Genomic DNA, 24,737 nt, shown 5'->3' on the forward strand with positions numbered 1-24,737 from the left:
CGACTGGAAAAGCAGATATAATTACGGGCTTGTGGGAGTGATCAACGACTTCCATTTGGCTCATGGTGGTCGAGTGTGTTGCTTGGAAAAAAAGATGGTGGGCTCCTGTGTCTGATTGTAGTCAAAACTCCACAGACCTGAGCATGTAAACTGCGGGGGAAACACGCTTAGGTTCCATGTTGCCCTTCCCCTAGGTACCTTAGCCACGCTCCGTGATCTCATACCATCGATCGCAGTCGCCCGTTCAATAGTTGAGTGATGATGGGAAGGAACGATCTTCGAGCTGTGTGAACTTTTTGATGGGGTCGGGCCGGAGGCAAGTGCCATGGACGTTGGTAGTGGATAACTTGAGCCGCGCCGGCCGGACTTGTAGTGGACTTGGGACGAGGGGCGGGCCCCGACCACGCCGCCAATCCCGCCCATAGCTTTCGGCATTTCCCGCTATAAGGGGCCGGCAGAGAGAGAGTGAGAGCTGAAAAGAGGAACCTCGGCTCTGTGTCCACCCAGCCCCAGCCTTTTACATATGGACTTCCACCCCGGAATTCGGACCCGCCCACACCATCCAACCTCCATCGTTGTATCGCGCCTGTTCTAGCGTCGATGATTTCTCATCTAACATTTCGTCGGTACGCTTTATGAGGGCCTGTTTTGAGTGTCAATTTTATAGAAACTTCTGGCTTCAACCCGGTGGTAGGAGTATGATTGACATTGCTTTTCATTGGGACATCATCATCGAATAGACGGTCTTGATTTGTGCATCCATCGCATCTGGGCGAGCATCATTCGGCAGCCGCCCAGCAACCAGGCGAAAGTCAACTTCCTAGACTTCCCCAGAGTCCCCGCTCTTGTTCCCAGTCACGGTGCCCTGCCGAGACATTAGCGCCACTGTTACAGCCGCGGTCGCTATCGACGACAACAACAAGTGGAATCTGTTTCAGTACTTATACATCGTGAACCCGCCTGCGCAACACCACCCGAACGAATCCCAGCTTACAGCAGAGATCCATAATTGTTAGCACTTTATGTAACTCGTGGCTAGTTCACATCACCTCCATTATCGAGAATCCCTTACGGTGACCACGTCAACATTGAGCCATTATGGCGGGGCGAGTTCGTCATCCCATCGACATCAGGGCCCTCGAGTCGTGGCTGGCCCAGAAGGTGCCTGATATTGAGGCGCCGCTGGATATCAAGCAGGTGGGTGTCCATCCCATATCGAATGCGCCGCTGGTCACCATCTAACTATACATCTTCCCCCTCTCGTCACTACAGTTCGGCTTTGGTCAATCCAACCCGACGTACCAATTGACTGCCGCCGACGGCAGGAAATATGTCCTCCGCAAGAAGCCCCCAGGAAAGCTGGTGTCCAAGACCGCCCACAAGGTCGAACGCGAATACCGCATCCTGACTGCCCTCTCCGACACCGACGTGCCCGTACCCAGGACCTACTGCCTGTGCGAGGATGAGTCCGTCATCGGCACCCCCTTTTACATCATGTCCTTCCTCGATGGCCGCATTTTCGAGGATCCTATAATACCCAACGTGCTTCCCGACCAGCGCCGCGCCATCTGGAGCGATGCTGTCCGCGTCCTAGCCAAGTTGCATCGTATCGATCCCAGGAGCGTCGGTCTCGAAGAGTTCGGCAAGCCTTATGGCTTCTACAGCCGTCAGGTGGACACCTGGAAGACTATCTGCACCGCGCAGGCCAAGGTCGAGGATGTCGATACGGGTGAGCCCGTCGGCCAGTTGCCCTTCTTTGAGGAGATGATGCAATACTTTTCCGACCTGAGGCAGCAGCCGGCCGATAGGGCGACATTGATTCATGGCGACTTCAAGATTGACAACCTCGTTTTCCACAAGACAGAGCCGAGGGTGATTGGTATTCTAGAGTGAGCCGCCTCCCCCAATTTCCATCACCAGACCCATTCTCCTTGCCCATATTCAAACTAACACTCTACCAAATCAGCTGGGAAATGTCCACAATCGGCCACCCCCTCTCCGACCTCTCTAATCTTCTCACGCCCTTTTATACCGCCCGCCTCGACCCTCGCCAATCCATCAACGTGCACCCTGGATTCCTCCCGCGCGCCACGCGCGGCCTCCCGCCCGTCGATGAGATTACCGAGCTTTACTTCAACGTGACCAGCCCAGTAGGGCGGTCAACCTTCGAAATTTCGCTGCACCGACAGGCGTCACCTGCTGAGGAGCTCGAGCGCCGGCGCGAGCTCGCGTGGGCCCAGGCCTTCAACATCTTCCGGCTGTCAGCCATTTGCCAGGGCATTGCGGCGCGCGTGGCGAGCAGGCAGGCTAGCAGTGCGCAGGCGAAGAGGTATGCTGATGCGCGAGATCCGATGGCGAGATTTGCGTGGAAGTTGTGTCAGGATGTGGAGGAGAAGAGTCCTAGGCCGAGGATATAGTCTGTAATCTATTTTTGTAGTCCTGGTTGGTGGCTTTTGATTATTTTAGTTTTGGGCCTCATCGGTCATATTTTGGATCACTTCAGGGGGTTTGGAGTCCATTAGCCAGTCAGTCGGCAACGTAGCCCGAGTATATAGTCTACTTTTGTCTGGCAAAGTCAAACAACTAATTGTTCGTCCACTTAAAACTGGCAAGAATAGGTAGGCTTTTAGCAGCTACAGGTTTTGAAGTGAACCAGAAGCACAGGCAGGCGCTCTCCCAGAAAGACTCATATGATTACTTTTGTCATCCTTGAACCAGTTTCGCCTATGTGTTATTAACATCATTGTATGACCCTACTGACATGGTATTTCAAGACACTTGGTTAAGTAAAAGCACTGATACCTTTTACCATAACCCTTCACCAGAAAAAAAGTTATTCCTGTCAGCCACCTTCTTCAACTAAGCATTTCTATCTGGTTTCCTCCAACCTATCATACCTGTTCCTCACCCTCACCTCTTAACACATTCACTTTTTAACCAGCCGATACTTTCCCCCACTAACAAGCTCCATCTCCCCCTCCGCAATCTTCTCCGCCAAGAACTCACCCAGCTCCTCGTTCGTCCACGGGAACCCATCCGCGATCAGCATCTTCATCATCATGGCCATCTGCGCCAGCGGCATCGACGCGCTCGCGTTCGTCAGCATCCCCTTGATGTACTGCCAGTATATGGTGCGGCGCTCTTGTTCCTTGGGGTCCATGGCTGGCTTGTTACTTTCTTGTTTGGGATCCTCTGCCGGCTGCGCTCCTTCTTGGGCAGGTACAGAAGTGGTTGGATTGCCGAAGATGTCGTCGTCCTTGAAGAATTGGTCGTCGTTGTCGTCGACGATGGGGTCGCTCAGGCTTTCGATTACCACGTACGTGTGTGAACCTTGAGTGTTTGCTGGGGAGCGAAGACGTCGGAGAACGCTTTTGGAGACCCAGTATTCGAGACAAGAGGTGATCAGGTCTTCGTCCATTTGGAGCGTGGTGTAGAGCTCGTCGACGGTGCGGCGAGCGGGGGGTTTGTTGTCGATTTCGATTCCATGGCCGTTATCGGAGTCGGAGTCGTTGAATGCGTAGATGACGGTTGCTTGCGGGGTAGTGCAATCGACAGTGACTGTGCGGTCGCGCAGCTCCAACTCGACGCGGACGGTACCGAGTTGGTTGAGCCACGTGAGCTTGCGGTTGGACTTGAGGTGCTCGTAGCCCTGTTCGTAGCGCTTCTGCTCTTCGATGATGGGGTCGGGGAGGAGGAAGTGTTCGCGGTCGAGGGCGGGCCAGAAGAGGCGGGAAAGGACACGAGCGTGGTATTGCGTCGGCTCCTGTTGTTGCTGTCGCTGGAGCGCGGCCTTCTTTCGCTTGTCTGCTGACCGCAGGAAGTGGCCTGACATCATCATCGGCGTCGCGGCCGTCAGTGTCCGCTGCTCGTCCCAGGCTCGGCGGATGTCAACGTCTAGGCGTCGCGAGTCTTCAATGTCCTTGATCATGACATCGCAATTCTGGAGGGCCGCCTCCCCGAATCGCCGCTTCAGGAGGTCGAGGACCCTTAGCTCTTGGTCGAAGCGAGCTGGATCGCTGAGGCTTAGCAAGCGCTCGGCGACGATGGAGGCAAACTCCTTGATAAAAACATCTTCGCTGCCTAGCGCCGAAATGAGCGTGCCGATAACATCTTCACTCTTGGGCCGCTTGTAATTGGCACCAGCATCGACCGGGTCTGGAACCCAGTTCATATCGTTCCAGTCGAGCTCTTCATCTTCGACGAGGGTATGGCGGGTTTTGGTCGGATCATTCAGGAGGAGAGCAAGTTCTACGAGCTTGCCAGTACCGGTAGACTTACCCGTAATCGGGGTTGTGCCGGGAGTTCTCATGCTGGATTCGTGTAGGTCATCTCTTTGCCTTGTTGTAGTCGAGGTTGTTCTGCTCGATCTTCCTGTCGTGGTAGGTGTCACGACTGGCCCTTTACCGGCACCGCGTCGTGTACTGGCTTCTGACCTCTTCCCGGCTTTCTTCTGCTCCGCCTGTTGCTTGCTAATTTCCTTGGCCTTTCTTGCGGCACGGACTTCCTCCGGGCTGGCGAGCAGACCTGTCACCACAATGCGTACTGCATCTTCACGCTGCCACAGATAAAGCTTCAGGGACGGTTCGACGTGTCCTAGAAGAACTTTGCTGTGATCGAGAGCGTGAAAGGTGTGAATAATGTCGATGTAAGTCTGAAGAATCTCGAGTGTGCTGCACCCAGGGTGCAACAAACGTGTTTTTAGAGCCTGGGTGAAGTGTGATGTCAGTTGAAGCCTCCTGGCGGAGGTAGTGATAGTTGCGCGCAAGTCATCAAGCGCTCCTCGTGAATCCGGCCAAGCCAGAACAATATCAAAGAGCTCAGCAATGCGAAGCGTGGACAAACGACCAAGAGCAAGTGACTGGTATGTCTTGAGATCAGAGAGCGTGACCGGCGACACAGAGCCGTGAGAGATCCGGGACAGGACCTCGAAGCTCAACCGGGCAAAGTGGTTTTCAATCCAGTCCATGAGGGAGATAATACAAGGCGAAGTGACAGATGAACCGGTACCCTTAGACACTGTATTCAAAACGCTTGACAAGCTGCGTCTGTCTGTTGCCGACCATACCCCAGCATATGCTCCGCACACAAAAGCCGACATCATCCAGTTCATTACTTCGGCGAACAAGACCTGGAAGCGCTCACCGGCAAGACCCACGTTATGTAGCTGTTCAACAAGCTCGTGGAGGCGTTGTCTCGCTGCTAATGCTTTGAAGTCATCATCGGTAGGGGGAGCTGGCCGCCGAGACTTGAAGTTACGCGCATCATCATCATCGCCGTCCTCGGATGGAATGCCAAGGATGTTGCCTACGAGGCGGACGAGGACAGCTCGTAAAGATTTCGTTAACTGCTGAGAGGCCGAGTTTCCTACGAGGGCATGTATGTCTCTCCGGAAACGATTTACCAGAATCTCAACATTTACAACCGGCGTTCCGAAGGCAGCAGCACTCTTAGCTTGAGTAATTCCCTTTACAAGGAGGTCGAATCCGTGAGAGTAGAGTCTTAGGGCAGCCTCAAGTGTGCGGATGCTGCTCATGACAACAACCATGTGGCGCTCATATTGGCTGCTCTTGTACCGCTCTTGATCACTCACTTTCCGTGGGTCGCCATCTCCAGTTCCTCCCGTATCCAAGCAGCCCGATAATAGGGGTATCACGTGCTGCGAAAAGTGAGCTCGTACCTGGTGGGTATGCCAGGAGAAAATGTCGTCTGTCCGTAGGGCCCCGGGCAGTAGCGTCGAGGCGTGAACGATGTGGGCCAAAGCGTCACAGAACTCGGCAGAGGGCAAAGCTGCATCCGGTGACAAATTACCTGACGATGTTGGCGATGTGACGGATGACGGGAGAGTAATTCGAGCGGTTACAAGACGCCAGGCACTGTCATATGCGACCTGATCACCACTCCCTGTGTCTGGAGCACCGAGAAGAACTTGTGAAGGCTGTGAGGCGGCGGTAACGGTGCTGTGAAATGAGTTGGAGGGTGTATGTGAAACTAAGAGACCTTGGTCGGGTTGGTTGTAGAAAGCGGGCTGTGTGGCTTCCTGTGTATCCTCGTCATAGAATGAGCCGGAAGTCACTGTTGGTCCTGTGCCAGAGAGATATTGGAGTCCTTGGCTGAAGCTAAGATTTGCTGATGGAAGCGCTACTGCTTGTGGTGGGGGTGGTGATAGATCTGTTTGGTAGACAGACTGAAAAACACGTCGGCGGCGGTCCTGCCAGCGTGAGCCGACGGCGGCTGGCATCGTTGGACGGAGTATCTGTCTGTATCTTGAAGCCTAGATGGCGGAGGAGAGGCGATGCGGCTTTGCGCGGGATGACTGGTGACTCGTCCAGTCTAGAATGTCCTAGCTGTTGGTTTGCGGTGCATATGCACGCCCTGTCTGGCGCTTGCTTCCAAGACCGTCTGCAGGGCACAAATCGGAGTTGACCAAGGTGCTCAAAAGTTGGAGTGAAGTTATCGTTGTTCTCGTCATTCGTGCTGATGGTCGTCACAATTGGGTCAGCCCATCCCCAAGCCACGAAGCAAGTATCCACTGGCAGTTAGTATTGACGTCCGGGATGTTGACGGCTGGTGCCTGATGCGAGAGATTGAAAGCCTGAAGCCAGAAGAGTCTCGTCGTCGCAGTTGTTGTGTTGTAGTTGTTAGGTGACTTGTCGAAGGAATGGATGGAGCTGCCGCCCTGCGTCTCTCCACAGTAACAGACGCGCCTGTGGCTTGCCTTACAGGGCCCGGGCGCGGCAGCGGCGGCACAGCCCTTGGCGACCGGGTAGTACCTAGTGCAGTGAGTGGTTCACTGAGCCACCATTACTCTGCCGCTACGCGCTAATTTGGTGCCTACCTAAGCGCTTGCCGCCCAGTTGGTCGCTCCTCACAGAAGGGAAGGGGAACACCGACCAATCGATAAATCAACCATCACACCTTTCTCCCGACAAATCTTTCATGATGCTTTCCAGAACCTCATTGGAAGCTGCGCATGCGCCGCTCCCACACGTTTTTACCACACAGCCGCTTGTCCAAGTAACAAACTGCCAACCTCAAATAATCGTCGGATTGTTATTCGCGATACAAGTGTCGACGTCGGGCTTCATCTCCAGTTGGGCATTGGTAAAAAGCCATGGCTACCCGACCAAGCTAGCCCTTCGGGGAGCAGTGCCCTCATCGCACTCACTCAATAACTGAATCGCAATTCCATATGCCAGGATTGAAAGATTCTTCAGTGTACCCTTTGTGTACCCGTTTATCGGGGCATCTACTGTTGATTCGCCGTCAGGTCTATCTCTGGCTGGAGCCGATTCAGTTCAAGCTCCGTCCCTTCAACCATTCTCCTGAGACTGGACCCCTCACCCCCCGGTGTTTTACATGAACCATAGATATGGCTCGCACATGGCAATGAGACAGGGCTCGGTGTTTATCTTAATTCCGTCAAAGATTTTTCTTCCCCATGCTGGCGCTGAGAAAGACACCAGCTTCCACATTCCCTAATCCCTATCCCCGTCTGTCTTTCTCTTCACTCTGCTGTCACACTCGAGACTGAACATGCTTTCAAACATGGCTTGCCAGTATCTCAATCTGTCGCGAATATAGGAAACCTTGCATGAGGCTCGATTGTTTCGTGCTGTAAATTCGATACCCAGAAGAGCCCCAGGAAAACCCCAGAACAGCACCACTCCCTAGGGATAGCTCCAACTCTGTCCAGGATGTAGGCAACAACCGTCAAACCCCGACCCTTCATTCGGACCTTTAGCAGCATAACCTGAGATTGGCTCGGAAGGCTTCGTTTCTTCAAATGCGAGGTAACCGACTCCCTTGAATACTTTGTCGTTACCATCCTTGCCCTGCCAACCCGATAGGCATCCAATGGGCAGGCAATCTCATCCAGGACAAGAAAATGTGGACATCAGAGCACGATGTCAATTGGCAATTTGGCAAGTCACCTACAAGTTTGTGAAGCTGCAAACACCTGCTGGGGGCTATGAATGAATACAAAGACGAAGGAAACCCCTCTTGGTGTTTACGGGATGTCATGTTCTTGGTGGTCTGGACCGACTGCACTGCAGTCTCCTTTACTTTGTCCTGGACACGGTGTTGTACCTACTGCATTGTTGGAGTTGGCAGAGACACTCACAATTCCGTTGATAACAGCACACCAGAGCACAAAGCCATTATATCCTAGTAAATCCATTGTAGGTCTGGTCATCTCACTCCTCCCTTACCGCCATCGTCCCGTGGTAGTCCCTGTCAAGCCTGTCCCATGAGGGCTACACAGGCTGCCCTTTCTCCTCTTGGAAGAACAAACCAACGGCAGCCTGTAATACAAGTGTACCACACTACATCCTTTCACAAGCCATTACAATATCTAGGTCCCCGTCACCCTTACCCTTACTCGATCATTAATCACTCCAGAAAAGCCACCGGAACGCCACCCAACACCCTGTTTACTCACCCACCCATCCATCCACCCATCTTACCTAGGTATATCTTACCCCATACAAGGTACCTGGGCAGTTGCCAACAGGATGCAACAGTGGTGCTGGATGGCGCCCAACACTCGCGGTACCGGTCCCCTCCTCCTCCTCCTCCTCCAAGATGACATGAAAGTAACCTCATACCACACCGTAATACAATACTACACCATACCACACTTGCAGATCTGCGAGATGTTCATTCACGTAACAACAAGATAGCAAATTCACTAGCCCTAGCTTCGGCGCCATGTCCGTCCCCGGATAGGTAGGCATGTGTGCGGCGAGGTAGTGGGTTTCCCACCAGCCAATAGCTGACATTTCGGGTAGGTAGGTACACAAGGTCAAGATCGTCGAGTGGCACGGACGTGGAAGGATACCTTTAGAGGGAGATAGGTGGAGTAGTAGATAGATAAATAGGGGTATAGAGATGTCTACGGTACCTACATTTCTATAGAGGTATAGATATATATGTAGGTATAGGTGGTATGTTTGTATCGATGTACCTGGGGAAAAGGGGTAACCACTATTACGTGTTCTGTTCATGCTGTCGGCTCTATCCACCTCCTCAAGGTGAGCTACGGCGTGGCAGGTGGAGTGGGGGTTGGGCTAGTGAGAAGGTTAAGACGGAAACCCCGAGGGAAGCTGATGGGTCATGTTCTCCAGATGATCTGTTGTGAATCTAAGTGCCGCGGCTGGTTCGGTTTCCCTGTAGGTACCTACCTGACGGTTGCGACGAGACACTAAAAGCCCTGTCTTTGAAGTTATCGTGAAGATACCGTTCGTACTCCTGGCTTTTCTGGTACCTGAGAATCGGCCGGAAAATTTCTCGGAAGTCAAGGTAGCGTAGACACCTAAGCTTGGGGGTAGTAATGATCCCCCCCCCCCCCCCCCCCCCCCTTACCGGGCGCGAAGGATAGGACCGAGTGGTATACACTAGTACTTGCTGTGCCCTCTCCATGCTGAAGAGCGGACTTGTATCCCGTCTCTAATCACAGCAGGTTCTGCGGCAAGAAAGGACCTGGGATCTGCATGGCGAAGCATCGTGTAGGTAAAGGAAATGGTGGTGGTCAATCATTTTCGCGTTGGTTGAAACACCCTTCTGTGAATGCTATACCGCGATGAGCTGCCCCAATTATTGGTATACGTTGGCCGCAAAGTTAGAGCCTCCTTTTCTCATCAATATGTAGATGTCTGGCATCAAACGAATTCTTCGGTTGTGAGGGACCAAGCCTGAAATGATTTAGGTATTTATTCTACCAGTTGATTTGGCTACTAGTGGCGTCCTTTGCAATGAAACCTCCCTCACTGCGGCCTCAGTGTCTCCTGAAACCTCAAACTGTTAACAGAAAACCGCGTTCCCACCTGCGGGCCGCCAACACTTTATCCTCGATGTGCTTGCGTGCCTCTCGGCATGTTGATCTCGGCATTGTGGGTTTTCTTTTTGGTCGTGAGCACAAGCCAACTCAACCCAGAGCTCACAGAGCCCATGACACACCGTCTGTGACTTCAATATTAGAGGGTAAATGGCAGCTTGATTGTTTAGTTTGCGAGTGTCAATCCACCAAACAAGCGTCGCTTCCACCGCTCTCCGCTTTTTGTATTTGCCCGGATATGCAGTTTGGCAGGTCCTGCCACAAAAGAAAGCGCCCCCCTGCTTACCTATTTCTTCTTCGCAAAAAAAAAAAGGGGCAAAACTCGACTTCATCACTCGAAGATGTGCACCATTGCAAGGTATTAGAACAAAAACCTACTTTCATATCTAATGTTAAGATAGTAGTGAAATATATGTACGGAGGTTTCGTTTAGTTTTGACAGTTTATAGTTGTATAACAGAGATGCAAACTTGGCGTCGCGTTGATAAGAAAAAAGGAAAACTCGGTTATTGCGAGCTTACAAGACACTGTAGTAGACTACCTCTAGGCACTGAATTTGGATCGTGTTTGGAGTTTGTGACTAAATTCATATCGTACTTATACTTGGAATGAAGGAAAAAAAAACACTTCCTTGATTCGTATCAAAGAATTTCCAATCTTTTCACACCTGTTTAGATCTTCTCCACCGGCTGAATTATCTGCGGATTGAAGTAGGGTGGTTTGGTGGTTTCGTGGTTTCAGGTGTGAAATGTAGAACGGGTCATTGTTTCGGTGACAGTGGACACTGAAATCCAGCTTGTTCGGATATAAGCATGCAACGATGAGGAAATCGCATGACTTGACCAGCAATTGTTCTCCGGAACCTTGCAGGCAGGAGGCTACCTCTACTGTAGTACAGCACTTGAAAATCTTACGTTTGGTGGGGAGCGAGTTGATGGGGTCCTCGACAAACCTAGTCTACCTACGAACAAGCATTGTGCGCTGTGAAAGCTTCATCAATCTGCAAGGTTCTTCACATTTCACACCTATCCCAGTACATGGTGGACACTGAACCGTCGGGTTGCAACCTGTCGAAGACATCAGTGAAGCACGTTCTATCTAGGGGGTGTCAGCTCTGGAGTTCCCGCGGTAATGTTTCTCGAAAGAGTATCTCTAACGCCTTTGAACCTGGCTTTTCGTCAAAGACTGACTGGTTTCTCAGTCCAGGACAAGCAGGGTATATCTCCATGGAATGAAATCCCATTATGAAGGAGCTGCAATAGATGTGCTTTTCTCCGCACGACGAGTCTCTTCTGTACTGCTCTTCAAAGACATGCGTTCGTTCGTGTTGGGACGGGTTTCGCAAACATGATTTTGTCGAAAAGCTCTGTGAGGTGATGGACATACCCGAATGAACTCCGCCAGACTCCAGTTGATTTCCGCATTCACTCTTCGTGGTCTGATGATGATTTTCATTATGCAGTAGTGTCTGAATAGTCCATATACGTCGTCACCATAATGCAACGTCGGTTTAGCAGGGCTCAAGTCGCACTCCACTCTCGCTTTGAGGGACCCCCGGGCTCGCAACCCATCGCTTAAGTAAAAGAGGCACGGAGGTTACCTCTAGTGAGTGGAAGAAAGAGGCCGGAAATCTGGCTGCCTTGGGAAAACACATGCTACCGTGGCACGAGGTTCTCGTTTTTTTTTTTTTTTTTTTTTTTTTTTTTTTTTTCCCTCCTTTTCTGGGGGAACTTATGGTCGTGGTTGATGAAAAAAAGCAGGTCAAGGTCACTTCAACATCGACAGCGTAGTATTTTGCTCTTTTATCTGGCCGGCTCCTATAGGCCCGGATGCCACGCCGGGTCCCGAGGAAAAACCCTTGGCTTTTAGTCTCCAGCTATCAAGTGTTTGGCGTTATTTGGTGTTGGTTTATTTCATAGAACCGTTGGCGTTGCGTGTTTTCCTTCCTGTTTTTGATATTCACGGTGCTCTCATTTTTGAACCTGAGATTGATAGTCGACCTCTAGTATCGGAAAACGTTCGACAACACGCTTAGCTCCGTGGCACTCGGGAGTTGATCAACTCGGTCCCGGCTGTCATGAATGTCTGCAAGAAGATCCCAGAAAACAGAACAATGTTTATATTGAAACGAAGTGACCCGGAAGGGGTGAAGGGTTCCAATGTGGCGTTGAGCGACGCACACGTCCTTTTTATTTTCAACTTGTTGCCCATTTGAGACATGTTCTAACCCGAGAAGAATACCACTATGGGAAGTAAACGCCGAATTGAGCGCAGTCAGGGCTTTCCATTGTGCTGGTTGTACCTGCCTACGCAGCACGGAGCCGTCGGGACGAGAACCTTGACGGCCATGGGCTAGCGGTTCATCGGTGAACGTACCTCCTTTTCATGAGTATCATGAAGTGAACTGCATGCAGACTGGAGGCGATGTATGGTACCCGTCATGTGGCCAGCATGATGTAGCACAACGATAACCAGAATTTGTCAACTACAAGTCAAAATTGAAATTTGAGGCTATTCTTGCCCATTTTCAATGAGTATCTCTATCTGGACAAACAGGCGAGGCAAGGTGACCATACGCTGGGGTAGCTGTGACAAACGTCAGATGAAGGGGCCCTGAAATACAATTCTGTCCTGGTTTCCTGTGAACAAGAAAGCTGAAGCTTTACTGGTTATAGAATATATCTTGGCTTTCTTTCTAGTGTTTTACAGTTTCAAAGGCCTATCTTCCAGTCTTGAGGGCCTTGAAAGCGATAGAGAGATATCAGAGGATACCTATTAGAGGCTTATGCAGCGTTACAAACCCTTGGCATTATCTCATATCGCTTTGAACGGAAGAAAGTTTCTCTCTTAAGGGCCAACAAGAGCTCCAAAATTTCCCTGTTCACCCATGATCGAGACACCAAACTAACAAACATACCAGCCTTGTATTGTGCCTGGCGCACATTTGATGCTGAAGCATGTGTCCATATAGCTTCGGGGTTGCTTGCCCTACAAGGCTACAGGGGCTGGTTTTTGTACACAGTACAGGCCTGGGAAATGACCGTATGGTGTACCTGCTGCATCCCTGCTGAAGTGACTGTGATGTAACGGAGGCAGTGCTCTGTGTCGCTGCGTAACTCGATGATACACCGGAGTGAGGGCAGGTTTCAATGTGGGATTTGGAGAAAATAACAGCAATGTCTTTAATGCCTTGCTTTTTGCCATGTGAAGATTTGAAAAGAGGAAGGCCGGAATATGCCACTCAATTGCATAGGGGCATCGTCTCGGAGCTAAAGCGCCCAGGCCCTTCAGATAAGCGTGTTTGAATTCAATGTTACGGAGTTGTGAACTCATAAGGAGACAGTATGATTGCGCTGCGCCGCCACCGACCGACCTCCGAGGTGGTTAATATGCACAACGTTGAGCACCCTCGACATTCCGCGCAAGTACCTCGTCCATCCAATGAACTAGGTAAACTGTAACGGACACTGATGCGGGGCCTGCTGAACTGTACATGTAAATGAATGAACCTTATGCTTTTGATGAAGAAGGAATCCCGTGATCCCCTTTCTTGATCGTGGGGATGCTGCCCAACCGGGTCCGTACCTGGTGTCAGTGAAGCTGAATTAGAGCTGAGATGTGAGTGCGGCATGGACTTCCCGGAAGCTGGAATCCAGGCGGGGGTGACGGCGTTGTGGAACCAGGATTGTGATACCAATGCACAATTCTGCAAGCCAGAAATGGTGAAGTCGGTGACCTTAACAATTATTGATGAGAACCAATGAGAGATAGTGAATCGTGGGCCAACATGAGTCCTTGGTCGCTCAGAGCTCGATTACGGGTAACCATCGGCATCGTGTCCCCGCAGGAAAGCGGTCCCCGATCCGCTGTCCGGGAATCAGCCAGTCAGGTCAGCAAACGTTTGGATATGTATTGGGGGGGAAGGGGCAGAGGAGCGATCTGATGACGCGGTTATGCTTCCAGTCGAGAAACCTCAAGAACAAAACCACCAAGTTGAAGATAGCCTTTGAACGTATCATCATTCATACTCAGTAACACGCATAGAGGAGAATTTACCTTGAGAGGAATTCGTCTTAGCGACTTTCCATGTTAAATGGATGGTTTTTGGAACAAGGTACAGGTACACCAAGTGGTGTAAAGTCCCAACTGCATGGCCGGTCGAGCCGGCGTCCCCTGCCCGAATTTGCTGTCCTGCCACTTTGATCGCCGGACCCACTTCGGCCTTGATGGCGTTTTGTGGATGGTCTGCCCGACGGGCCGTAAACATCGGGAAGAGTGGAGACAGCCGAACAACGTTGATCGGCATGGTGGAGGAATTGCATGTAGTTCAAAACTGCATCGTGTGTTCAGTTGAACGCTTGGGGAAATGACAACTTCGGTACAATGTTGGAGCTACACTATTGGAAGTAAATCCATATTCGAATGGTGACAGGTAGATCATGTGTTGAAGATATGCGCGCTTGAGTGGTTGCTGTTGGCTCCAACATTGTGCGGGCTGTAGGTTTCCCGTTGGCAGCGGGGCAGGGCACTGGAATCTGGCTGAGCTGGGGCATCCCGCCGTTGATTGAACAATTAGCCGCCCACAGTCTAGTATGCCTGCGCTTTGTACTGTGAATTATAGAAACACTCTCCCTGTCCATTCTCACATCTGTGACCTTCTCTCCAAGCGTAGCGATAACGAGAGCTTGTGTTTGGTGGTGAGCACTCAAGAATCTTCGTTGCAAGCAAGGAGTATCTGCCCAAGTGATGACTAAATGGCTGCCTGCTCAGAATTGAAGCTGTGCCCTGGTTACTTCATCGAGAACAGTAAAAAGGCTACGTGGTTGGACCTTGATGCAAACATCCATGTACGTTGAGAGGGCTTCTGGATCACAGATGTGGACGAGGAGCCTAGCCTCATGTGCTTATCAGTTGTTGGTTGCCACTTGGTGTATTGTACCTAGCCGCCATCATCTGACTGGAAATCGGTAATACGTAGGCGCAACATGGTTGATCGGTAACGAGACGTGTCAAACTTCAAAACGGTATCCAATATTCTTCAGCCGTAGTACCTTCGCTCAGGACGTCGCCTAAGAATTTCCATGATCAAGCGTCTAGCGTGTGTGCTTGTAGGCTGTTGGTCGATTTATGTTTTCAATCCATCGGGATTACATTGGGATCCGTGTTGATATCTGAGGTTGAGCGTCACCAGCTGGACGAGACATTCGTCAAACTGTTTAGTTAAGACTTCTGACGACGCCCGGCATCCGTACTGTAAACAGCAGCCCGCGGAGGCGGTTGAACGAATTCCTGATGGTGTTTGTATTTCGCATCAATGCAGTGGAAGGTTTGGAAGAGGAAGAAGGTATGTAGCGCGATTGTACTGAACCATGTACCTTGAGCTCTCCCCGCATCCCATGTGCCCCACTGCGCTGGGCAAAACAGTGCAGATGCTCCCGGATACTGTATTCCAGGTCGCCAGCATCCAACACACGCGCAGTCGAACCAACAGAACGTTTAGTAGTACTGTAGTGAGCCCTGCGGAAAGTGGCGGCCTGGCCTGCGCCTACACTAGAGGTACACCGTTATTGCAGTGTACCATGTACACTTTGCCGACGACGAAACAGGCGCGCGGAGCATCGTCTGCCCGGTCGTCTAATGACCAGTCACAATAAAGACCCAGCCTTCTCCCGTCATCTCGTCTGTCATCAAAGATTTGCTGCTGCCTCGCTCTATGGAATCAACCTTGTCCCCGTCCAGTCACGGTGTTTTCCCAAAGTCGACTACTGTGGACGAGGCAAGGATCCTTCTCGAAGTATATCCGTCTTTCTCAATTCAAGTGAAGCTTTCTCCATGTCTTTTAGCCCACACTTCGTGCAGGCCCTTTCAGGTGACATGGACACCAACCGATCGCTTCCTTTTTTCCACTGGAGAGTTGGCCTTGTTGCGCCGCGAAGCTGCCATATGAACAAGGCTCATCGAGGCCATCTTCGAGACTTCTATGATCTGCTCAACCCTGCCCATGATACGCAGACGGAAAACCCCGCCAAACAGGACGGCGGCCAGAGTGGGAATGCGCGAAAGAGGCAAGAACAGCCAAGATGATGAAGGTGCCGTGTCGTTGTCCACATGGCACCGTTGATTCGCTTTGACCTAGTCAGTTAGTACACAGTAGGGTCCATATCTGCCCCCCTGTCAGCGTTCCTGCAATCCTGCCCCGTTAGCTGACTAAACCTCAAATCACCAGCACCGATGCTTTCTCTTCCCCCGATTAATCCATTCCTCTTCCAAGCTAACCTGTGGGCAAACGCAGAATCCAGGTCTGTGACCGCTGCTTTTCTTGACCTGGCCGTCTTGTATTCAACCACAACTTTTGCATGGCATCACCAAAGTCCGGCAACCAGACAAAATCTGCGTGCCCTGGCCAGGATACACGCGCCCACCTCATACCACATAGTCGGGGAGTTACTCGCTCGGCTTAAGACCATTTAGACACGCCTCTAGATTCCAGCCTCTACCACCGCCGCCGCGGGTACCTATTGTCTTGCTGTACGACACAAAATTGGTGCCAGCGGATGGGTTTGCACTCTCCAGGCTAGACTTCAGGCTCGGTCTGCGTATATTGCCTCGGAAATGTCCGCTGTCCAGAGCGTCTCGACGCCACCGCTGTGATATCTGATCCTAGATTGCGGTACGTGAAAATCATGGCGACATGGCACAGTCGAACGGCTAGTACGCAGCGAGTTTTGACTCATCCTTCAAGGCCTATGGGACAGGAAATGGATCAGCCTAGTATGGGCGCCATAGTCGTTATCCATCGCCCTCGCCACGCCTATCTACCCTTAATTCAGCCGGGCTCTCCTCCCCTTGAAAGCATCCATGTTCTTTTTTACAACCTCCCTACCTCCTGCAACTCCCTGGTGAAAGCTTATGATAATGGACAGTGGAAGCGCAAAGTTGGCTGGATCCAGCAACTAACCTCCGTACGTTTCCTTAATGTCCATTCACAGCTTCCTCATCAGTCTCCCCCCCAAATTCAACAAGCATTTCCGTGTACCGTGCACACCATGTCATACAAAGTTGACCTACATGCCCCATCTTAAGATGTTGGTGCGGTACGTTCCCATGTGCAAGCATCTGGCATTGAGCTCTCCAGTACCAGTGAACATCTACTCTCTAGCCCCAGTAGGGCGTTGACATACTCTACTTGACAAGGTACTGGCTGTCTCACTGACTACGTATTCATTGGTTCGCGGCGAAATGGTATCTGTTGCTGCGTATACGCCCATTTGTCCTCACACTATGTATCCTCAGTCACTCTTTGTCCCCTTGACCAACCTACCCCTGTACCTACATATGCTCCCTGGCCTCTAGCCTCTAGCCTCTATCCCCCCTGTTGTGGTGTCCCCCCCCCCCCCCCCTGCCCCTGTCTTTCTTTTCTGCTCTGTCTCCGACCCCGACCTAGGCCCTCCTGAACAGGTTCAAGCCAGGCCGGCTACCCACGCATGCATGTTCCCTTGGCTTTGATACTCTAATTCCTTCTGTTGTGCGCTAAGCTACGCTGGTGTGGGTGTTCAGGAGCTTCACCCTTCGCCTTACATGAATGAACCTCGAGTACCCACATGGGATACTGTGGGGATGTACTGCCTCCCGAATGTTATAAGCCGTCCTCGGCCCATGCCCTATACTGGGTTGAGGCTGAGGGACTTCTTTGGATTCCCAAACTTAGAACGCAAGCCATCTGGCAACCTAGACTTCGATTAAGCAACAGTCAAGTCCATCAAAAGACATCAGTCGGTCAATCATCTCACATAAATCGAAGACTTGACTCCGGATCCTGTCGTGACATCTGGGCCACCATCGTCAACGCCTTCACTTCAACAATACAAGAAAGATCAGATCACCAACAACGTATGTGGTGCTTACAACCTTTTTTAACTTTTTTGATGTTTCTGTCTTAGAAAACCCCAAATGGGCTCTCAATATTCAACTTCGAGTTTCGACGAAGCTTACTCAGACAAAAGCAGTTCGAATCACAACAACAACCCATCTTCAACCGATACGCTGATTCAAACTTTGCAGTCTGTTGAGTCTTTGGAATGTCAACAGCTGTTTGAAACAGCTCCGTATAGCAACCCTCAAAACCAGTTACTCTTTCCGGCCCGATCACAGAACCTACTTTACGCAAACTGCTTCGACTTCGATCTCTTCCGGACCCACATTCAAGAGTTACCTCGATCCACTCTCGCATCTGAATCCTATCTGGTCTCCGCCCCTCCATTGACGGAAACTGATAAGTCAAGAATCATGAGGTATAGCTCAGACAAGTCAAACTATTAGCGGTCATATCCAACACTAACTTGAAGCCCACCTAGTGCACTCGCCTTACAGTACGACAACAATTTCTCTATGGGTTCGCGATCATCCTTTACATGGCCAGGTCAGTAGCCATAAGCGATCTTGATCGGACAGATCAACTCACAATCAAACAGTCTTGGACTCCGGATCCGGTCTCATAAGCCCCGAATTCGGCTCATACGGGTCAGATAGCAGCTTCGCAGGATCAAGATCTGGAACGACGAGCCCACCCAGGACATCACTAAGTGCGGAGCAGCGCGAACTGAAGAGGCAACGAGACCAAGCCCGGCGTGATTCGAAAATGCACATCAGGGGCCGCAGGGCGGGAAGCAGCTCCTCATCTGGCGTCTATTCACCACCTCCTTCGTTGGCAGTCATGTCGTCAGGTGCTCCTGGCATGCCTATCTACACAAGCGCTGGCCCTGTCTCGCTAATGGCTGAAACTCACACCACCCGTTACCAAGCGCAATTCTCGCCACCTCTTCCAGACCATCACAACACTCAGTCCAACATGTACCATAACTCATATCCCACACCCACATACATCAACGATTATGGCTATCCTGCATCGGCCACTCCAAGCTTGCCCTCTTACTACGGGTAAATTTTTCTCCATAGCATCCTGGTGTTAAAGAAATACCATGCTAACAAAACTACATACAGTCGCCAAATGTCTGACCCCAATCTCATGTACCCTGTTTCACCTCCAACAATGGGAGGTAGCCCTCAGGATACTGCCGGGCAGGTTAGAGTCGTGCAGCCCAGGCCGAAGCCGCAATGTTGGGACCACGGATGCAATGGCCGTCAATTCTCAACCTTTAGCAACCTCCTGCGTCACCAAAGGGAGAAGTCTGGACAGGCAACAAAAGCAACATGTCCAAACTGCCACGCCGAGTTCACACGGACTACTGCGAGAAACGGGCACCTATTGCACGACAAATGCAAACAGAAGCGGATCGGAAGCTAGATATCTAAGAAGAGAAGGGGGAAAAAGGGGGGAATAAAAAACAAAACAAGATCCAGGAGACAGAGAGGTGGGACCGCCCGATGCGGGTATTCGTTTCATATACAAAATTTGCATACATATTATTTTGGGGTTTGCAAACGAATCTTTGGCAGCGAACATAACGAAACGGACTGGGAAGAATACTGGTAGCTATTTTGAGACCTCTGCTGGGTGGAACATGTTGAACTAGAAACAACCACTTAACGGCAAGATGTACGGGTCGTACAAATAAAAAAGCACAAACAGCTGTTGATTCAAAGCACTTCTAATTTGATTCAAACCTGGATCTGATGGCTTCTCTCATACCTAGGCATGGAGCCCATACAGATGTTCCCCCACACTGATTTTCTTCATCCGTCTTATCACAGACGTCCGTCTTCCCGCATCGGGGATTTTGATCATGCTTAAGCAATCACTCCCTTCTCCGTGTGCTTATTGAAAGCTTGGCCCTGCAGCAACCTGCTGTGGCGTCCCCTGTTTACAGTGATTGGGCTCGAGCAGCATGCCCATTACCCTGGCGGGTGGATATACTTGGCGTTCTATCCTTTTGCTATCCAGATTGACCAGGGACAGCTCCCTGAAACGGACATCACTAGCGAGCCGAGTGCTGATGAGCAAAATGAGGGCGGAGGAGAGACGAGGGAGTATGTCCCATGGTATGGTATGGAGGTACATACACAGAGATGCGACTACAACCTTGGACGTTTGTAAGTACACAGGTATTCCAAATCAATTGCAAACCAGCGGGCCTTTTCCCATCTTCAGTACTCTACACATGGAGTGTGTAAAAGTATCACATGTACCTACCCGACCTCGCCGACCTGAACCCTCGGATTATCTTCCAAGGCCAGGCCAGGCTCGCCGAAATAGGCTGGCAAGAACGCCGGACGGGCACCTCATCTAGGTATGTATCTACTATGCAGTAATATAAGGCTTGGGTATGGCGGAAATGGTACGACAAATGAGTAAAGTAGCAAGGAAGTCAGAGAAACAGCGAGCCCAGTTGACGGCAATCCACATGTCCTAAGCCGCAAAGCCAAAAAGAAACCAAAAAGCCGCACCTTCCGAGTTCGGAACGGCCATTTCTATAGGATATAGAGGCGAGCTCAGATCCCTGTCTCACCTCTTTGGGTATCTACTCGCTCACACATAGCATAGTAGATACACACATCGATACACACCAGCCAGACAGGCACCACACACCACACACTCAGCATACGTAAACACCTCGGGGCTTCAGCACGCGTCATCAGCCGCTAGAGCTAGTACGCAGGCTAAATAGACTACTACTGTAAGATACTAGTGGAAAGCAAGCCACCCCACCAAGGGAAGTATCAAGGCAAGACCTTCGGCCCGCTTATGTACATAGCGGCTCACATAGCGGCCGGCGGCAGCAAGTGCACACGCACATCACAGGCAGCGGGACACGGCAGGCGGGCGGGAGACCAGCATAAGTTTCTCTTGTCTTTCTTTTCTTGGTTTGTGATTAGCGCAGGTCTGGCCCATCATCTGGCTGAGGGTCTTGGTCTAAGTGGTCAGCATCGCCTTTGCCTTGCCCGGTCCGGTTGGGCTTGGGCTTGGGCTTGGGCTGGGAGGTTGAAGTGAGCACTATCTATGTATTTGACGTTGCGTACTGTGTGGTCAATGACGGGACGATGTACTTCAAGGGATGACCTATGTAACTTTGGTTGCTGAAGTCGAAGGGGATCTCCAAAAAAAAAAAAAAAAAAAAAAAAAAAAAAAAAAAAAAAAAAAATAAAAAACATGAGATGGTGCGGCACAGCAGTGTGTTGTCCCCGGGATCCCGACGGAGGCTCGGATTATGGGTTCCAAGATGCTGTTTCTAAGAAATTGTCATTGCGATGCTGAAAGTTGGAATACTGTTCGCCATTATTGATTGCTGAGAGAAAAAGCAAGGTGAAGGCGGTTTCAGATTTCAGGCACCATGCGGGATTGCTTTGAGGTTCGTCCGGTCCGCCTTGGCTGAAGGGTTTTGAATCCGAGCAGTTCGCGGTCGCGAATGAGCCACGGGGAGATTTCTGTTGACTGGAAAGTGTAAATGAAGAGAAAACTCAGTGCTCAGCCTGAAGACATGAAGTCTAGGGCCGTCAGCTGATTGTTCGTTCGTTGATAATGTTTGTTTAGTGTGGAGTGATGAAGTTGTCAAAAGAAGTGGAGAGAGAGACGGCGGGAAACACAGCCGCACTGGGAATAGAACTCCCCAGGCCCCAACATTTCAGGGCTTAGGGGGCAAGCCTGGAGACGCATGACCCCTAACCCTGGTGACTGTTCCTGGAACCGCTAAAAAAAAAAAAATGCCATTCGATTTTCCCTATCCCGCTGCCACGGTCCGCAGGATGAAGGTCCGACGGCAGCGCAACCCTCTTATTCTAAATCTTCGACAGTTTACTACCCGATCATAACAGGCAGGCCCTGTAAGTGACACTTCAATCTTTGGCATGTTGTCAGTCAAATGCAGAGAAAAAAGGCGGAAGGATTTTCGCACCGAGAGATACGTAGACGTTCAGAGGGAGACCAGTGCCACCTCGCTCGGGCAGCCCCCCCCGACCTACTCGTGCTCGAGGTACATAGGGGGTGCGAGTCTGGCGAGGTCCAAAAAAGTGGGGGTGGGGGACGAGTAGAGGTAACCGGACCCCGTGGGGTTCGCTATTGGCCTACTACTCCACACAGTAGTTAGGTTCGAACCTGCCAACGGGAATCGCACTGGACGGAGCATGGATAAGTAGAACCCCGCATTCCAGTTGACTGCCCCACAGTGACAGCACGAGAGGAAGTTCCTACCAACATCTACCGTAGACTTTTAGAGGTTTTTCACCCGTCAACTTCAATATGGACATGTCGTCGTTGTTGTCGATGCTCCCTCCAGAAGCCTCATTAATACCGCCATTCATGACGCTGCGAAAGAAAATTTGTTTAAAAACAAAGAGACACAGACCGATGGCGACCCGGTGACGCCAACTAACTAACGGCGGCTGCAGTGCCCTGTCTTCTTCGCCATAACCCCCCACGCTTGCCATTGAGACTGGCCAGGCTTTCCGATAGCTAGCAGAGGTTGGACTTCCACTTTCCACGTACCTAAGGCTACGGTAGGTGGGTGCGCGAACAGGTATGTAGCCCAATCTGACAAGCCAAAGGAGTTCCATGCAGCAGAAGGCTGATCCGTAAGAGAGGAAAGATCAGAGTACAGAGAAAGGATCAGAGTACCGCAGTATCACGACCCTCCATGGGATCTATGTACAGATGTCGCAATGGCGGCTGCCGTCATGCCCCGATACATTGTACGCAGTACGTTAGCCGTCCTGCCGCTCGTCAGCCAACGACAACGGCACATGCCTTGTCTCTGGTCAAACTCCAAAGGGTAACGGTTGTTTCCGCGTGTGCAGACATTTGAGGATGGTCCTTTCGTCTGACTGGATCACGAAACGGTATCTCCGATAACCGACATAAAGGGCGCCGAATCACGTTTTGTGAGCTCGGTATGACTAAGCCCTCCCTGTTTGGCTGTCTTGAAGAACGGTTCGTCTCCGGTTCGATCTGATCTCCAATCACTTGTCCGTACGGGAGTGGTTTGACGGCACACATACAGATGGAGATGTCTTCCGTATCAAGGTTGCAGCAGTTAGTCCAGAGCGATAGAGGATATGACAGCATCCGAAAACGTGCTCCCTTCATCCCGCGCCGCCGACCCACGTCGTCCTCTCGCGATACGGACTCGGACAGCCGACCGCGGATGCCGTCATTCCCTAGACAGCAAAAGGAAGCGGGGAAGCGGTAGAATTCAGGGTCATATCAGTTATTCGCTTACGAAAGATCACAACTCGTCCGGTGGTTTATTCGGGATCTCCTCCGAGACTGTTGTTGTTGCCTGAGCCTCGAAACTTGCCTTCTGCTCAGATCAACGTGTGAGCATTCGGTCGGAGGAATCAAAGAACGGTGTGTGTGGTGATGATTTGACGAAACTGTCCGAACGTGAAAATTCACAATCGAAGTTCAACTGGAGAAATGGGAGGTCTGACTGGCAAACAGATATTCGGAATATGGCGAAATGGGGAGAGTCGCACATGGAGAACATGAAGCCTCAGCATCTCCATACCAGGGTCTTTTCAGGGTCCTCAACCACGTCACAACATCCCCTCAGTGGCAGCCACGGTCGACGGGTCGTCGGTCGTTGAACAGCGGAAGATGTTAAGCATAAATGATCCATTGCCGCCTGCCGCTAACGAATGAGCTCTGTACTAGTCTACTTCTGGTTAGTATTGCATTTTCGGCGTTTTTATTTGTACACCCTTCCCCACGCTTTAATTTTGCTCTTCCACCCCCTTCCTTTTTTCACCATCTCATAGCCAGATTGAGCATGGAATGGGAACGGTGCCGCAGGAATCTGACATACATCCTGCCGGTCTATGTGCGATCAAATCCAACTGAACAGGCACAGCTGCGATAATCAGTGCTTGTGGAAAATGAGATATCGCAACAGCGGATTGCATTATCTGGTCGAACGCCTGCATCGACACTGGAGACCTACGCTACCATGCATGAAATATCACGGTGTTGCAAGCGCTCCCTGACACGACAGCCTTATCGAGAGGCTGCGGCATTCCGTTCTTGATAACTTGTCTCTCAAACCCCGGGTAGAGCATATCGGGCGTCCGCTGCCCGCTTCTAGTGGCTACGTGATGTCCGTGAGCTGAGTATCGAGACATAGGTTTTTCGGCGGCCAAGCATCACCCACGCTTATACAGCGGGAGGACGGTTCCTACGGGACAAAAGGCTCGCACATACCGATATCGACCATACACTCCCATGGCAAGGCCGCATTGTGTTTCAGGACCCTTATTGACAAAAAGACCGCGGATCAGAGGATCGGATCTGACCTGAGTCGGGACACAAGATCATCACTGTACGGTTCCAAGACACTGGTCCCTGATGCCAGGACTTCAAGATTCCTGTGGCAGTGGCTGACACAATTTGCGATCCATGCCAGCATAACTGTACGGCAATTTCTCCCGAACCATCTCACCGAGGTCAGTGTCCTCACTGGGGGGTTCGGATTCCATCGCATTGCAACGTCGGACTATGTAGAATCCAGCATCGCCATCCATTGCCTAAAGCACAGAAGCTAGTAATTTAGCGAATCACCAACAGCTACGCTGCTGACATTCTTTCCCTGCAGTTTGTAATCACGGAGTAATCGTTCTAAGATCCGGCGCCTGCTTACTGCCTGCTCTGCTTTGACATCCTTGTCCGTTCCGAAACAACACTTTCGCGGGGACTTGCACCAGGGCACTTCCAGCTGCGCTATCTTACTACAAACTCTCGGGTATATCGACCAAGATAAGTAGCTGCAGCGACAAGCATAGGTACGAAATACTACAGTATCACGGACGCATGGCAGTTGAACTATTGGGCGCCTCAAGTGAACCAGGTCTCATGGAGATAGAGGTAAGCTTACATTGACTCGTATCCGAGACCTAAACATTTCAGTCTAGCAGGTATTCTCTCTGGAAAGATACTCGTTGCCCATTCTCTCTATTAATA

General features: G+C 51.1%; 4 protein-coding genes across 4 annotated transcripts; 2 read left to right on the forward strand and 2 right to left on the reverse strand.

Annotated features, from left to right (window-relative positions):
• Nucleotides 1-512: 512 nt before the first annotated feature.
• On the forward strand, nucleotides 513-2,714 carry NCU00513 (phosphotransferase enzyme family domain-containing protein). Its single transcript, XM_959224.2, has 3 exons — nucleotides 513-1,197; nucleotides 1,273-1,889; nucleotides 1,967-2,714. The coding sequence occupies exons 1-3, from the start codon at nucleotides 1,099-1,101 to the stop codon at nucleotides 2,415-2,417; spliced, it is 1,167 nt and encodes a 388-aa protein (XP_964317.1). The 5' UTR covers nucleotides 513-1,098; the 3' UTR covers nucleotides 2,418-2,714.
• Nucleotides 2,678-6,653, reverse strand: NCU00512 (hypothetical protein). Its single transcript, XM_959223.3, has one exon. The coding sequence runs from the start codon at nucleotides 6,236-6,238 to the stop codon at nucleotides 2,927-2,929; it is 3,312 nt and encodes a 1,103-aa protein (XP_964316.3). The 5' UTR covers nucleotides 6,239-6,653; the 3' UTR covers nucleotides 2,678-2,926.
• Nucleotides 6,654-13,579: 6,926 nt separating this feature from the next.
• On the reverse strand, nucleotides 13,580-14,141 carry NCU00510 (hypothetical protein; the record flags this gene model as incomplete). The annotated part of the gene is made up of 2 exons (XM_959221.1): nucleotides 13,580-13,701; nucleotides 13,892-14,141. 2 exons carry the CDS (start codon nucleotides 14,139-14,141, stop codon nucleotides 13,580-13,582), a joined length of 372 nt encoding a protein of 123 aa, XP_964314.1.
• A 3,644-nt stretch (nucleotides 14,142-17,785) lies between these two features.
• NCU00509 (hypothetical protein) lies at nucleotides 17,786-19,219 on the forward strand (the record flags this gene model as incomplete). Its single annotated transcript, XM_959220.2, has 4 exons — nucleotides 17,786-18,126; nucleotides 18,190-18,254; nucleotides 18,307-18,772; nucleotides 18,836-19,219. The coding sequence occupies 4 exons, from the start codon at nucleotides 17,786-17,788 to the stop codon at nucleotides 19,137-19,139; spliced, it is 1,176 nt and encodes a 391-aa protein (XP_964313.2). The 3' UTR covers nucleotides 19,140-19,219.
• Nucleotides 19,220-24,737: the final 5,518 nt, after the last annotated feature.

Source organism: Neurospora crassa, linkage group I (genome assembly GCF_000182925.2).
Source record: "Neurospora crassa OR74A linkage group I, whole genome shotgun sequence".
NCBI lineage: Eukaryota > Fungi > Ascomycota > Sordariomycetes > Sordariales > Sordariaceae > Neurospora > Neurospora crassa.